Here is a 15,611-nt window from a genome sequence, read left to right on the forward strand (position 1 = left end):
ACTGTGAATACTCAACTTATTGCTCATGCCTAATGGTTTGATGTTCACAGCACCTAAGCACAGTAAGTTAAGTGATGGAAGGTCGCTCTAGTTCACGCCACTTTTCTCCACTACTTTCCTCATTGTACGTAACAGATGAAAGCTGATATGAAACGTTGCTTCTAATGTCAGCTTTCATCTTTCCAAGGTCTCCCCTAAACCTTGCTCTGTGTCTAGTGGCACCCTGCAGGCAAGAGCTAGGCCACAACTTTGTTCTTTAAGACCAGTGAAAAACACAGCAGTGCCTTGCACAAACCCCTGAGATACTGTGTCATGCATTGTTCCCTTTTTTTTTCCTTTCCACTCTCTCATTTCCCCCGTTAGCTCACAACTCTAATATTTGCCAGTCACTGGTGGAGTCTGTATTTACTCAGTGTCTGTAAAGCCAGCCATATTAAATGGCTTAACAACATGTATTATTTCCTATGCTCAGCTATCCATTTCTACCAAACTTCTCATTCAGCTACATCAGAGAACAATGTTTAAACATTTTAAGTTTAATTGTGACTTTTTAAAGACGTAACTTCATATGAAAAATACCATTTGACCTCAGTGAAACACCCTTGAAGGCAGCGGTACAGAGTTCACAGATGCGTGGGAGGGAGCTCACACAGCAAATACAGTAGGAAATAAAGGATGGTCAATATGAGCTCAGAAGGTCAGTGCACCAACAAAAAAGCCGGGGACGTCTCTTGTATGTCACTGTTTCACAACATGGCAAGGACATGTTTTTTCATCAGAACAAAATGACTTCTTTAAGATGAATTCATTCATGCAACAAAAAAAAAAAAAAAAGAGCCAGAATGCAAAGCCACTGTGTGTCTCCAGTGCAGAAATCCAAACAGTTTGAAGGAGATAAGGAAAGGCTCTCACAGCAAAATGATGATAGCTTGGCCTTGTGGTTAGTCTTTCCAGGTCACAAATTTCAGCTCCAAAACACTCATTTTGTTCATCCTACTGAAAGGCTTAAGGAAGACACTGAGCTCCTTCCCTGCTCACACAGTTGAAGTTTAGACTTCCAACTAAATCCTGTGAATATAAATAATAGGGAAGCAAATGTATATAGACATATATAAAAATGAGGCATCCATATTAAAGATGACACCAAATCAATCTTTAACACAGTTTTAAGGCACATTCTTGAAAAAAAAAAGCTTGGATTTTTTTTTTTACCTTTGCAAAAAATTTTTGTAAAATAGCAATATATATACCAACATCATAAAACAAAAAAAGTCAATTTTAAGTCTTGCTGTATATCAGAAACTATAATAATGTACCCAGTATTGTTTAATCCACTGCAACAGAGATCACCATGTACAAGCGTGCATATTGGCTTTTTGCCTGCCTCATTTCAGGTACCACTACAACAATAACTATGGAATTCTCCATCACATCAAGTAAATTTGATGCAAAAACTAAAAAATTAAGTAGGACCTGACAAATATCTCTGGCTGAAAGTCTAGATTTTAACTAAAGGGGCACATAAAAGTATTTGTTGAATTAAACACCTTGTACCCAGCACATTCTGACTGTTAAAAACTGTCAGTCAACATTACAACTCCCCATGTTATCTATGAATGCACCAGTTTAATGCCCTGCCCAGTGTCCAGTACAGTGGGTGGGAACCAAGCTAGTTTACACCTCCTGAAGCAGCGCAGGCACACGCTACATAACCAGAATAAGTTAAGGCCACAGCACCAGTTGGACAGGTGCACCATGGGATATGTAGCCTTGGGAAAGTGGGTCTTCCAGTGCTTGGCTACGTCACTTCCAGTGGGCAGGTGAAGTGTGTAGTCACTCCAGTGTTTAGACACGCCATAGATGGCTGCAACCGTCCTTCCCTTTTCTGACCACTGGGTGTCGCTGCTTGGGTTGCAGTTGAATTCCACCCATTCGGACGTGAAGTCACCTAACACGGGGATGTCTCCACCCTCTGGGTCCACCCTAGCGGTGGCCAGCTCAGCACCCTGCACCGCTACGTAGATGCCTTCCACCCTGCGCACCTCCTTTACCCAGGGGAGGGAGCTCTCAGTGTCCAGGACGAGGATGAGACGGGAGCAGTGGTTGTTGTTCTTCTCCTTCCACAACTCCAGGAGCTGGGCCAGGTGGACACTCTCACCTCCTGCAGCAGAGAAAGTTAGATGATGAGATGAAGGATAGAGAGACAGGAAGAATGATTTAGGAAAAAACAGCAAGTGCAGAAATGTTGGGAAGAAAGTACAGTGGGAAAAGGAAGGGAGAGAATGATTAATATGTTGAAGTACTTATCCCTATGTTTTGTTGATCAAGCATCTTTCTGAATTTGGATGTGAATTTTATTTACATATTTATATAATTAAAAAGTCAGCACTCATAAAGATATACAGTGCTGGTTATAGAGCCAATATCTTTTCAGTGACATGTTCAAGGACACCTCAAAAGGACACATGGCTGCTGATGGACACAGTGGCTTAGTGGGGATCAAACCTGCCAATCTTCACTTGCAGGACTGTCTGTCTAACTGCTCTCATCACAACTACAAACTGCTCGAAAAGGCTATTTTTCAGATGGCAGACTGTACAAAGATCAGAGCTGCAGTCCCTCCCTAACAGATGTTCCAATTTTCTTTTCTACTGTCTCGAAATCATAATTTTATGAGGGAAGGTGCTAGGTAAGTAAATAAGAGCTGGGAAGAAAAATGACTTCTGCTGATAGCCACAGAGCAGCTCCACCAAGGACTGATTTATATTTGGATCAGTAATTTGGCTCCCTCCACATGCTTAGAACTACAACAATTTAAAAGATACTGCAGCTGCATTACTAAAGCAAATTGCAGGCATGAATCCACAAACTACTTATTTCATGGGCACCTGTATAATTTACCACTAAACATTGCTGCAGAAAGTCTATTAAGAGTACAAATCACAGAAAAAACATGACTTGAAAACAGTAACTGCTCCCTATTTGGGTTTCTGCCAGAACAACCCCACTTTTTTGCAACAGTTATCCATGAACACCAACTGCAAATATCCATTCAGGGTGGTAACTCAGAAATGATTATTTTTTTCACTGGAATTATTTTTCCATGCCATGCACATAACCTGCTGTGATTTTCATTTCTGTTGAGAGACAGAAGACTTTTCACAACTTTCACATAGTGGCCACTGCTGGAACCTAAATTCTGTGCCAAGCCCTTCATAGCTATTTTTACTTTTCCGGTGTCACTGTTGGATCTGTAAAAATCAGCCTGCAGTTGAATGAAAAGGTGGTAAAATGAAGAGAGCGGACAGACATTGTAATTCAAATTCAGTTTACAGGGGGAATACAATATCTATTTAATGCTATACAACGCAGCAGCTTTGCAGTAAATGCTGCCATTATGCTCAGTTTTTGCTGTATTCAGTCTTCGGTAATTACTGACTATTTATACATGACAACTACTAGCCAACTTTGAACTGAAGGGATAATATTCAACTGACTGAAAAAACTTTTATGTGATGACTGTAGGAGGCAAATTATCTTAGTGATGTTTACAGAGACTGTTTTTACCTGTGGTTGTCGCCAACATACAGCTAAGCTTTTACGGATAAAGCCGCTGCGAAAAGATTCAGCAGCAAGATGTTTGAAAATGCCAAAATACATTATTTTATGTTCTACTCTATATAAAAGGTTGAAGGTTACACAGAAGAAATTTGTGCTCACCAGCTTATTAAGATGAGGTGTGTTTCTCAGAGATGTTATAGTGATTATCTACCTTTTCTGTCTAATGTACCTCTACAGTCACATAAACCTTAGCACCCTATCTTTACTGTCACGATCCAGTAGAGATCATTTGTGGTTATTTAAAGGTGCAGTGTGTAAAATGTGAAAGATTTGGTGGCATCTAGTGGTGAGATTGTGGAATACAAACTTTTGAGGATCCCTCAAACCCTACCCCAATTTCCAGGCCAGAGGGAAGGTATGGTAGCTGTAACCTTTAAAACACAATGTGATTCCAGTTTTTGGTTTGTCCATTCTGAGCTACTGTACAGTGGTGCAACATGGCTCATTGGTGCAACATGGCTCCCTCTGTGAAACAACACCCACTCCCTATGTAGCTTTAAAAGGCTCATTATAAGATGCAGAAAATGCAATGGTGGTCAACTTCTGGTGATTACACACTAATGACAGCACACATATGAATTCTGTATCCCATTTCTGCTGATGGATCAATAAAAAATTTTACACAATGAACCTTTAAAACAACTTCTATTACAAAAATGGATACTATAATGTTTTCTTTTAGTTGATTTTGGTCAAATTTGCATTCTATCACTTTGAGGGACTAATAAAGATGGACTTTTCAGCCTTTGATACATTACTTTTAGCTTTCTAATCATTTATCCAGTGCTTTTAGTTTAAAAATCCAATTCCATTATAGTATATTTATCATTTATCAACTACTACTACTAGATTTACAATAGCTTTTAATAGCTTTGTTTAGAATCAAATCATAATTTCTATTTTTTTTTTTTTAAATTAGATTGACTATGGTCTTTCTACATATCCTTTAGAAATTGCAGGAGTGCAAATACCAGGTATAAATTTAAGACTGCACATTAATATATCCACAGTAATTAAATGAATGAGTAAGACAGGGTAAAGAAGAAACAGAAACATCAAAGATAAGGAAATAAGAATGTGGCTCTTACCTGCAAGAGCCCAGGCTCCAGTGCCCTTTTGTGTGTGCCCACTGTAGAAAATCAGGTACGTGTCATGGCGTGGCCCGTCTGCAGTACAACGCTCCAAAAAGTCACGCAGCTTGGTCTGCACGGCCTCCAGGGTAACACCACTGGTGGAGTAGTCGCAGCCAAATGTCTGGATCATGTGGTGGGAGAAGAGGCGCTGCACGTTGTTCAGCGTAGCCGTAGAGCGTAGGTTCAACTGCTCTACCTGCTCAGGTGGCAGCAGAGTGGGCTGTCCATCAGGGCTGAGCAGAAGATAAAGAAATGGGAGGATGTGAGAAAAACAATCTTTTTTATCTGCTCTGAGGGAGAGTCAAGATAGGCGGCTTGTCAGAAGCAGGGGTGAAGACGGAGCGAGAGTTGGTATGCAAGCAAACGAGAGATGAATGAGTGAGAAACTGATAGTTTGACACCGGGTGGAGTAGCTGTCTATGTTGCTGGGGAAGAGAGAAGATGGAACGGATGAGAGCCTCAGGAATGTGAAGGGAGTCAAGAAAGAAAGGAAAGAATGCAAAAATGGAGGGTGTACATAGAAGCAAACTGAACGCCTGTATATCGATGCATTTACCACACAGCAAATTCATACTTCACACTCTCAGACTAGATAACTCGGCCATCAGATTGCACCCTGTGCCCCTGTTATCACCTTGACAAGGACAAGGAAAAGCTTATCTAATACGGAAGAGAAAGGGGTTATGTTTTTTTTTTGGGCCAATGGACAGATAATTGGTTTTTAGAGAAGAGGATCTTCGCCTCACATGTGTGATGTGATCACTGTTATTAATGTTGACAGTAGTTCTGTTAAGTTAGCTTTCCATTTCATATTCTTCTCTGTCCTTTTGGAGTATCAGATGAACACTTCTCTTTTGAGTTTGAAGTAGATTCTGTATAACACTAAAGCCTGCTGTAAAGAAAATGACAATCTCCGCATGGCTAGGCAAGTTATTTACCAAAATCCATCTAATCTTTTAAAATCTTATGGTGTCCAGCAGAACGAAGGCTTGTAGTTTGAGATTCAGAGCACATTTCATGTTACACTCTTTCTTTCATCCTTAAGAAAAAAAAAACAAAAAAAACCTGTCCTTTACTTCACAGCTGTCTCAGTGGTCCACTGCTCCCTCCTCACTCTTCCAATTCCTCCTTCCTTTGCTCTGTCTCTCCCTTTTTGGTTTTACCATCACCCCCTCCACTGTTTATATCCTCAGTCCCCTCCTTGTGATTTCTTTCCCTCCTCTCATCCTCCCTGTTTTACCCTGCACGCCTCCCCTTCTCACCCCTATCTCTCTAATCTCCCGCGGGGCTCTTGTCATTGTGAAAACATGATCTGCAGCCATCAAACAGCCGATTATACACTGCCGCATTCTCATCATGCACTCAGTCCTCCCTATGGACCCTGCACATACAGCCTTGCATACAGATGTCCGCAGCTCCAATAGGATTTAGGTACTGCATCCAAAATCACCTGGAAGAGTTCCACACTAGTAAGTCTAACATTCTTTCTGAATGCCAAAGCTATCAGGTAAAGGGTTTAATACACATTTAGGAGCCACAAATATATATCGTATGTACCAGCCAAAACTCTCCAAAAGACCACTGAGATCTGCCTGAAAATATAGACACTAATGTATAACTGATGCCTAGTTTCTGCTGTTGAAGAGGCGGGGACATGCCGGAATCATCAAAACTAACTAAGCCTTTCCAAAAAATGCTTAGCCAACTGAGAGGACACTGGGAGGGGTGGCGGCAGCAGCAGCTTATGGTTAACTGCTCCAGCTGTAGAAGTTAGTATGCTGTGCAGGGAGCACTGAAATGATCCCTTAAGGGGTCGAACATTAGCAGCATGTTTATGCAAAGTTATTGGTCTATTTATCCAGTTGGTTTTGTGTTAACTGAGGAGGGAGCTAAAAAGAGTGATCATATTTACCAGACCATAATGCCAGTAAAGGCTTCAGCATGGGGCAAATTCTGTTCCTGTGTATTTGTGTGTTAATGCTGCATTTTTGTGTGTGTTGTCATCAAGTTGAGTATCATATATTTCTCAAAGAAAAACAAAGTTTTGTTTGTTTAAGCTTTGGAAATTCTGAGATTTTATTGCTTTTTCAATTGTTTGTTGTTTTATTTAAAAGTTTTTGGGCATATTGGTTATATATTTGTCTGTGTTAGTTTGCACGCATATTTTTTCCCTGTGTATCCTCTCTCTGCCATACCTGCAATAAGAGGTGGGTATGACCAAGGCGTAGCCAACACAGGTTCCCCCTAGGCAGCTGCCCAGCTCATGGAACAAGCTGTGAGCCAGAGACTCCAATGGCAGCACCACCAGCAGAGTACTGAGAAAGAGACCATTGGAGAGCTGCAAAAAGCAAAGGAAACAGAGTCACTTTCATTCACTACTTACAGCTTGTACCAAAGTAATCAGACCCAGTTAACTGGTGGCGACACTCCAGACAGTTTTATACGAGGCAGGGCTGACAATGTTATTACGGCAACAGCATGACAAAACATGACAAGACCTACCTAAATGGAGACACAAAACAGCACACTACACATATATCACATTTATCCATTAAAACAGAATACTACAGCAGTGTATGAGCCTGTACTTTCTGAATGGTCTTGACTCTGTACTATGTAACTATTATGATTCTACTATCTTGCCATCTACAGCAACTTAAGTGTCTTATGCTAAAATTTAGTGCTTCAATTTCAACTACACAAATACAAAATCCCATTTGTCCAAATACACACACACACACACACACACACACACACACACACACACACACACACACAAAATACAATATAGTAACATATAACAGTTCTTGTGCTACAAAGTTGTGTTAGGCCATAAGAGCAATCAATTTCTTGAGTCATTGTGATAGAACGCAATGCAATCTAGCATCCTCAAAAAGCCGCTCTGATTTCATAGCATGGCATTGCATCTGAGAACGCAAATCAATACCTGCATGTTTAAGTGGAACCACACTTGACTTCTCAGATTATAGTGAACTGCCTAGTGTGTCCCTGAGTTGAAAAATGTGTGAACTTTTTATGATGTTGTAATGTATAAACTACAATCTGCCATTGCCTGAGGACTATATTACAAGCAGACGAAGCACAATAATTTAACAGAAGACTTTACATTGTGAAGCAAAAACAGAAGTGAATTGATTTGCAGTAGTCAAACCCAAGATGTGATGCTATAGGGTTTCCTCATGAGCAACTCTCCATTTACTAGCACTGCATTCATAGTACAGGCTGGCTTCCAATAAGGGTGGTCAATTCTGCACAAAAGCAATATTACACTGTTCAGCCAGTCCACACGTTCAAATGTATTTGCAGTGAGACCTTTGAAAGGAAAAGTATTATACACACAAAATAAAAACTAATAACTTATAATCAGTAAATATATATTAGGCTTGTCTGTAAAATCAATGGAACTCAGTTAATCAAATGTAGCCAGACAAATAATGGCCTTAAAGTGCAGATATCTCCTGCTTTCTCAGGCAAATTTGCAACTGACATCAACAATGTGCAGATCTCAAATTAGGACGCAGGCACCTGAGACTCTTACAAGGCAAACGTCTAATAAGGCTAAATAAGTTATTGCTGTTCTTTGTGCAAGTAGATAGGGATATTAAAGTGCTAATTAAATTGCTTCTGCATGAACGCAGAAGTGCCTCGGCTTAGGGAGCAACTACTAACTAGGCACTGCCACTAGCATCTCTCTGCAGAGTTTGTAACATGTGTATATGATAGGTTCATAGAGGCTTTGTCATGAAAGCGCCAAAGCTGTGGAGGATGAATTAGAGCAAATTCTAATAATGATCTACGAGGTTTTCTACGAATCTTAAGAGTCCGACTTTTAATGCACTCACAAGGCTCCCTGGCAAAATGACTACATGACATCACTATGTTGTTATTATGTGACAATATTCACAGCATGAAAAACAGGACACTGAATTGAATGGACTTTGGATACTTATTAGCCTTGACCATAATACTTAAAAATACATAACAGTAGTTGTAATGTATTGTGCCTCCTACCTGCCAGGACACAGCCGCCAGTATGACCGTTGAAAGCAGACTAAAGAACACCAGTCGTTCTGAAATAAGGCAGAAGTGTCGGATGCCCCTGGAGGCCATGACTTGGTTCAGACTGCGGCTGTTCGAACGTTGGGCCCGCCAGGCCTTCTGACACTCACTCAGTTTGGTGTGAAAGCCCCAAATTGTAATCAGCAGAACTATGTGGCAGATGGACCAGAAAAGGCCAAACAGGCAGAAACCTGGGATGACCAGATACCACAGCTCCAAGTTGCCCAGCTATGTGAAACAAGAAAAGTGTCAATAAACAAAGCCTGAAAGTATGTAACCAAGCTATACAAAATCCTGCATCATTCTTCAAAAACATGTTTTATTAGGGCCAAGAATCATGAGAAATGAATGCATTTAAAGGCCTCATAATTCATCAACAAGTTACACAAACATCTAATAGTTCACATAATATAAATGTCAACTTTCTGACAGAACAATTTTTGGCAAAGGGCGAATATACCTTTAAGGCTGCCAGGACAAAGAAGGCAATTTCAATCAGACTCAGAGGCAGAAGGGACAACCTCCTCCACACCTTCCCCAGGGAGAGCACTGGCATCCAGCGCTCACTGGGTCCCAGCCCACTGAAGTACACATCCAACACAGGCTCACACAGCAGCCTGCCCAAGTAGCAGCCTAAGGCATAAGGGTTGGCTGTGATGCCTAAGGCCTGGAAAAACACAAGCGATGTAACCAGGGCAAAACTGACCAGGTTGGGCAAAGCCAGGAGGGATTTCATCCTTAGGTCCACAATGAGAGTCCCCAGGGCCACAACCAAGCCTATTATGGCCAGTGACTTGTGAAGGAGCATGGTTGTGCTGGCAATGGCAAATCCCAAGAGGTCCAGCAGTTCAGCTGATGTTAGCAGGGTGGGTTTGTATCGAACAGAGCTGCATATTCTCTCGGTTACAGCCCACACTGTTTTCATGATTACACTGGCCAGGAGGAGATAGTTGGCGACCAATTCCTTGACATTTGAAGCCAATGCAGGGCTATTGAGGAAGCACAAAAGACCAAGTAGAAAGCCAAACCACAAATGGAACAAGCTGAGGCTTGCTTTCTCCATAGCGAAGTAGTAATGGAGGATGCTGGCTATCCCCAAGACAAAAAGGCCCAGGATGAAGATGACCAGAATCATTGGTTCACTTGTCACCTCCCAGCGTACATACATGCCAACACACACTGCCACCAGGAGGTTGACACTGGACAGATAACCCAGACAACGCACAGATGTAAACATGTCCACCTCCTTCGGTGCATGGACCACCAGCTCCTTTTCTTCTTCTTCTTCTTCTTCCCGAGCCATGGCTGGTATGCGACTTATCCAGCTGAAGCTTGACAGTCAGTTTCTCACAGTCACTTCATCAAAACTTCAGCAAAAGCTTTGCAAACCGAGGACCAAGCCTCCTAATGGCATTGTGCAAAATCAACCCCTGTGAACAAGTCAAAAAGCTGCGTTAGCGTTATTCAAGTTAAGAAACGAGGCCAAACAAAGTTTTAAAGTTCAGTTACACACAACGTTAACTAGTTACTTAGACTATACAGCAAATAATTACTCAACACTCAATCTTATTTTCTTATTTAATTGACTAACGTTAGTTCTGTAGTTTTTTTCCCCCCGAACTTCTACAAAAAAACTTACTGGAGGCTACGTGGACTGCGGATATGTTATGGTATGATATGGTAAAACAGGAATAATACACATAGAAAAGCAGCATAACGCCGAAGATAAATGTATCAGCTAACGAAAGTCTCACAATACAACACAATATAAAAGTGACCACAGCCCTGGTGTCGGTTTCTGACGATGTGGCACTGGAGCTGGATAGGCTCACTACTGACTTTTACGGTTGGCTAACTTGCTAACTAACCTTTAATGTCGACTCTTTAACAGCCAGAAGTGTAACGAGTTTATTACACAGATGTATAGCTATACAGTGTAAAAATGACAAAAAATAACGTGTTTATCGTCAAAATGTTGCTTACATTGCTGTTTGTTTGGATGACTCTTCCGGATTTCAAACTACGGCATCTCGCAAGTACCAAACCGTGCAAGCCGTCGCTTTTCAAGCTGGGAAACTCAAAGGAGTTCAAAATGGTACATTATTTTCATGAAACTTTATTTAGAAACACAGTATATGAAGTATATTAAACAGGTCTAGCATTTTAAACACAAAATCCATCAAATTGGGATTGTTTTCAACCACTGGTAGTGACTTTAATTATATGATGATAGAAAAGTCATGATTTTTACACATAATTAGGAAAAAACTAGATCAACATCTGGATCAGTCAATGTTATTTGTAAAATGTTTAAAATTGTGACATTCCTTTTTGTAACTGTGTGAATTTCTAAAATTTCATACCATCGAAAAATATTTACTTGCTTCAGTCCTGCATCTTGCACCACAATAGTCACAAGGCCTTTGTAGAACAAGAGAACTCTGCTGGCCTCTAGGATAACAAGACTATTTACTGCATTACAGAGGAAAGGCCGGTTAAAATGTCTACAATACTTAGGATTTTCTAGTGATGCGATGTGATAAACGTAACAATCAGGGGAACATCAAGGAGCAGGCTTACCCTGAGGATATACTAAGGCACCCAATGTGTGAATTTTTTTTAAGCTTGTGTTTTTCTGTGTGTGTGTGTGTGTGTGTGTGTGTGTGTGAGTGCACTCACTCACTGCTTTGATCAGATGTTGATATAATGCACAACTGGGAACACAGTACTTTAGCCCCCTTCAGTATTTATTTACTAAGATGTAAAACACTGAAATGTACTATGATTTATTTGTCCTGAGAAAGAATCTTTAAAATTTAATTGCCCAGAAAAATAAACTGAAATCCATTTTGAAATGAGGATCCTTGCTGAATAATGCTAGTTGCATACAGTACAGTATATTTGTGCTATATAATTTTGCCCCAAGGGATTGCATTGCTCCTTTGAGAACATCATTTTCTTTTTTGGAAAAGCCTTTCTTTTGCAGGTACACGAGCCTGTATGCCTGAAAACAAGAGGAGGTGATCGATTGATCCTAATCCAATCCTGTTAACAGCTATGCAGTAGGAGTATTGCAGTATTTTGTTGGTTGGTAATCTAGAAATTTAGTTCAAATTGGTTGGTCAGGTAAAGGTATATTGACTGCTGTGAACATGCATCAGCAATTACAGTTTTAGTCACAAAAAAGACAGAGCGAAAAAAAAGGAGTGTGTGTGTGTGTGTGTGTGTGTAAGAGAGAGAGAGAGAGAGAGAGAGAGAGAGGGAGAAGCTTTCCTCATGAAGATAAGGCAGCTACTTATAGGAGAAGCCTTTAGCTGATGATGACCTAGTGGTCATTAGAGCTCTTGTCAATTCCTTCCAACATCCATTTATTTCTGAATGAAGAAGCAGATAAGTAATACAGTGAAGAAGTCACGACATTTATTTAATTAAAGCCTTAATGTTGCATTAATGCATAATTGAAGAATATGGTGATCAAATAATTTTCCCTGACGATAGTGTGTACCCGTAGTGTTGGGTATAATAAGTCTATTCTAAGATGAAGTATAATAGCACAGTACACAACCTGATCAGGACTCATGAATATTGCAGACTTGTTATGATCTCTTGAAGGCTAAAGCTCTGAGAAATCTTCAAAAACACACAAACACAGAGAAAGACAGGGAAGAAGAGGGAAAGAGAGAGTTCCATATAATGTGGGGAGGGTTAGATGAGGAGAGCAGTGTGAGAGAGGAGAGGGATATAGCAGACTAAAGGAGACAGTTTCATCTGAATTATGCAGCGGCTACCTTCATTCTAATGTCAGACACACCTCCACACCACCTGTCTGACTGCACAAGCTGCTGGCACATTCACATACGCACGTGCATCGTAACACATACACACTAAAACTGGCCTGGACCACATGAATATTAATTTACATTTGTATTCTAATGTCAATTCACTATTCAGAACTTGTTTGCTATAACCATAAGGATGAGGTAACAGCTTTTTAGGATAGTCTTAGGGAAAGACTATGATTATAAAAAATGTTTGCCTTGAGATGGAAGGTAAATTCAGCAGTCTTGCATGACAGTCGGCCACACTATATGCATATCCACCACTGAGCCCTTGACACTATTAGTTTTTGCATCATTACATAGAGGACACGCAGCTTCCTGCATTGGCAGTGAACATTGGCACTGGAGGTAAATCATGCACTGCAGAATCACTGTCCAAGTACAAAGAGTTCTGGATGAAAACATGAGCCATGATTTGGAAAGCCTCTAAAAAGTGGACAAAATTAAAAAGTGTAGTTTAATTCTTTGGCTCGCTAGGGATTTTATCTGTCAGGCTGCGTAAGCATCAGAGTGCAAATATCTTAGATGTAGCTGTCTAATTGCAAATTACCTTTCTGGAGCCTTCATCTTGACGGTGCAGAGTTTGGCACAGATGAACCGAGGTAGAACTAATTTTACATAACAGAGTCATCTTTAAATATAGGTTATACAGTATGAGGTGCAGTGGTTCGTTGGCCTCACGTCGTTTGCTGGTCGGGTGATAGAGTGCATCAGCGTTCATATGCTTTAACAGTGCAACACACACGTGTGGGCCCTCGGCTGCCAGGAGAGGTCTGTTCAATCAGAGTTTCATCTTCAGAGAAATCAATGTGATGGAGCGCTGCACCCAAAGTGGATGTTAGGAGAGGCAGACAGCATCAGAGGCCTAAATCAAAAGGCGTTGGTGCTTAGTATATCCATCAAGGCTGAAATGAATTTCAGGAAAAAAGCCCTGCGACTTGAGTTAGAGGGAAAGAAATGGTTAGAGAGGTTGACAAGAGAGAGGCAGAAGGAATAGAGGCATATAAGCAGATAAGGCCACGAGATGAAATGAAGAAAGACGTCCTTTCCTTTTAAGCAGATTTAAAGTCTTATTGGATGGTGGTGTCAAAGACACATTCTGAAGGAGACAAGGAGAGAAAGAGAACAAGTAGACAAAGGATAGAGCAGACAAAATCTGAAAATATTATAACAGTAATTGTCCTTCCCTCTTTCCTTATTGCCCAGCAGCACTATTCCAAACAACTGATGACATTTTTTCCTCAGAAGATAGGAGGCACACTCAGTATTGCACAGAGATGAAGTAAAAAAAACAAGCCTGCTCTGCTGATTAATGCTGAAAGGATGTGAAATCCACCACTCACAGTCACTTTCTGCTCAAAAGGCAAAACATCTTTGCGGGACAAGGACAATTCCTCTTCTGCCAAGACACTGTGTCATTTCGCAGGGATCAGTTCGTGCAGCTATAACGGTGCTTTATCCCCCCCGTCAACATCACAGACATGATGCCAGTGCTGAAGATGATAAAGACGTCCTTCATGTCACAGCTCCTGCATATGAGGAAAATGTCTGAAAAGCTCTAAAAAATACTCCTTATAAAGGAGATTTCATTAAGAGAGAGACTCTTTGTCATAAAAAATAGAGCTCTCTATTGATCTATTGACATTTCTCTGCTGGATATTAGTTTTCACCAGAAAAGTGCAGAAATCCTCTGCTTCTTCCTTCACCTGAACTTTGAATATAACTACCAGTTGAGGGCAATCATACATTACCAATCCAATTTAGCCCTTTGCCTGAGATCATCAAGTGAAGCGGCAATGACTTTTTAATAACCCAACCTGTTCAGTGTCACTGAACTGTGACGATGAAAAGTCTGATTCATTAATTGTGCCGATGGGGGGAAAATTATATCATTCAAATAATGAATATGTTTGTGTCATTGTGAGAAATGCTGTACACTCTCTTATAGTTGACTGTGCATCTCCACCGAATAGATTTTCATTTGTGATCAACAGTGCTGATGATAATAGCATTGTTCATTAAACACACAGGGTTTCACAAATGAGGAATTTGACTTCTATCTCCAGTGCCGGGCTTTAATGTGCTTGTCTTGTAATTGTCCTGGATTAGTCAGTGGTTTGTCAAGTGTGAACGCAGTCCAGTTGCCCTCGCCTCCCTTCGGCAGATGGATCTTAGACAAAGATTTGGTCACTTAATTTCCCTCCACTCTGTTCTGCAGTACACCCACACCAGAGCGAAGTAGGTTTGTAGAGGAAAGTATGCCAGAGAATGAGGTGGCATTCAGGAGTCTTGCTGTGCTTTCTCAGGTTTAACAAATCAGCATCTGTTGGCCAGTCTGCCAATGAAAAAACCCACTGACTCCAATGGTGACAACAGAGAAACAGGAAGAGAGGGGGTCAGAGAGCTGGGAAATAGAGAGGATTCATCATACTGTTAAAATTGCTGATTTCCTGACATGTAGAATGAAACATCTTTTAATAATTTGCCATAAAACTTTCAACCTGTTGAAAAATGAAATGTCTACAGTTCACAATCACATAAGACAAGGAGCAAATCCTAACAACTGAAAAGCTACATTTAACCATAGTTTGGCATTGCTGCTTGAAAATGACTTAAATGATCTATTATCAAAATTGTTGATTGGGTAGAAAATTAATTGACTTCTTATTGCAGCTCTAGTTCAAGTGTTGAGATGATAAAAAGCTAAACAAAAATAGTGACTTGACTAAACACCATACCTGCAAGGGGTCAATATGTTACCATTGGCACTATGGGCACATTCATTATAGCATGCACAGAGCTCCTAACATTGTTGTAGACTCAATCTTGTTAAAATATAATGTGGTACACAGCTACTAGGTGAGCCGTTCTGGGATGGTGCTACCAGAGTCACACAAATGTAGCACATTGTCATGAATTATATAAGGAAATAAACTGT

At 40.6% G+C, this 15,611-nt stretch overlaps 1 protein-coding gene across 1 annotated transcript; it reads right to left on the minus strand.

Annotated features, from left to right (window-relative positions):
- Nucleotides 1-515: 515 nt before the first annotated feature.
- On the minus strand, nucleotides 516-10,865 carry tmem168a (transmembrane protein 168a). The gene is made up of 6 exons (XM_026327194.1): nucleotides 10,818-10,865; nucleotides 9,295-10,264; nucleotides 8,787-9,062; nucleotides 6,950-7,092; nucleotides 4,710-4,987; nucleotides 516-2,161 (listed from the first exon to the last, which is right to left on the minus strand). Exons 2-6 carry the CDS (start codon nucleotides 10,135-10,137, stop codon nucleotides 1,611-1,613), a joined length of 2,091 nt encoding a protein of 696 aa, XP_026182979.1. The 5' UTR covers nucleotides 10,138-10,264; nucleotides 10,818-10,865; the 3' UTR covers nucleotides 516-1,610.
- Nucleotides 10,866-15,611: the final 4,746 nt, after the last annotated feature.

The sequence above is a fragment of the Mastacembelus armatus genome, chromosome 23 (assembly GCF_900324485.2).
Source record: "Mastacembelus armatus chromosome 23, fMasArm1.2, whole genome shotgun sequence".
Taxonomy (NCBI): domain Eukaryota; kingdom Metazoa; phylum Chordata; class Actinopteri; order Synbranchiformes; family Mastacembelidae; genus Mastacembelus; species Mastacembelus armatus.

Excerpts from the sequence above, each read along its gene's own strand:
- tmem168a (XM_026327194.1), bottom strand. The coding sequence starts at position 10,137 with ATGGCTCGGGAAGAAGAAGAAGAAGAAGAAAAGGAGCTGGTGGTCCAT. Across the intron at positions 9,063-9,294 it reads TTGTCCTGGCAGCCTTAAAG|CTGGGCAACTTGGAGCTGTG; the intron begins GTATATTCGCCC and ends TGTTTCACATAG. Across the intron at positions 7,093-8,786 it reads TGGCGGCTGTGTCCTGGCAG|CTCTCCAATGGTCTCTTTCT; the intron begins GTAGGAGGCACA and ends TGCTTTTTGCAG.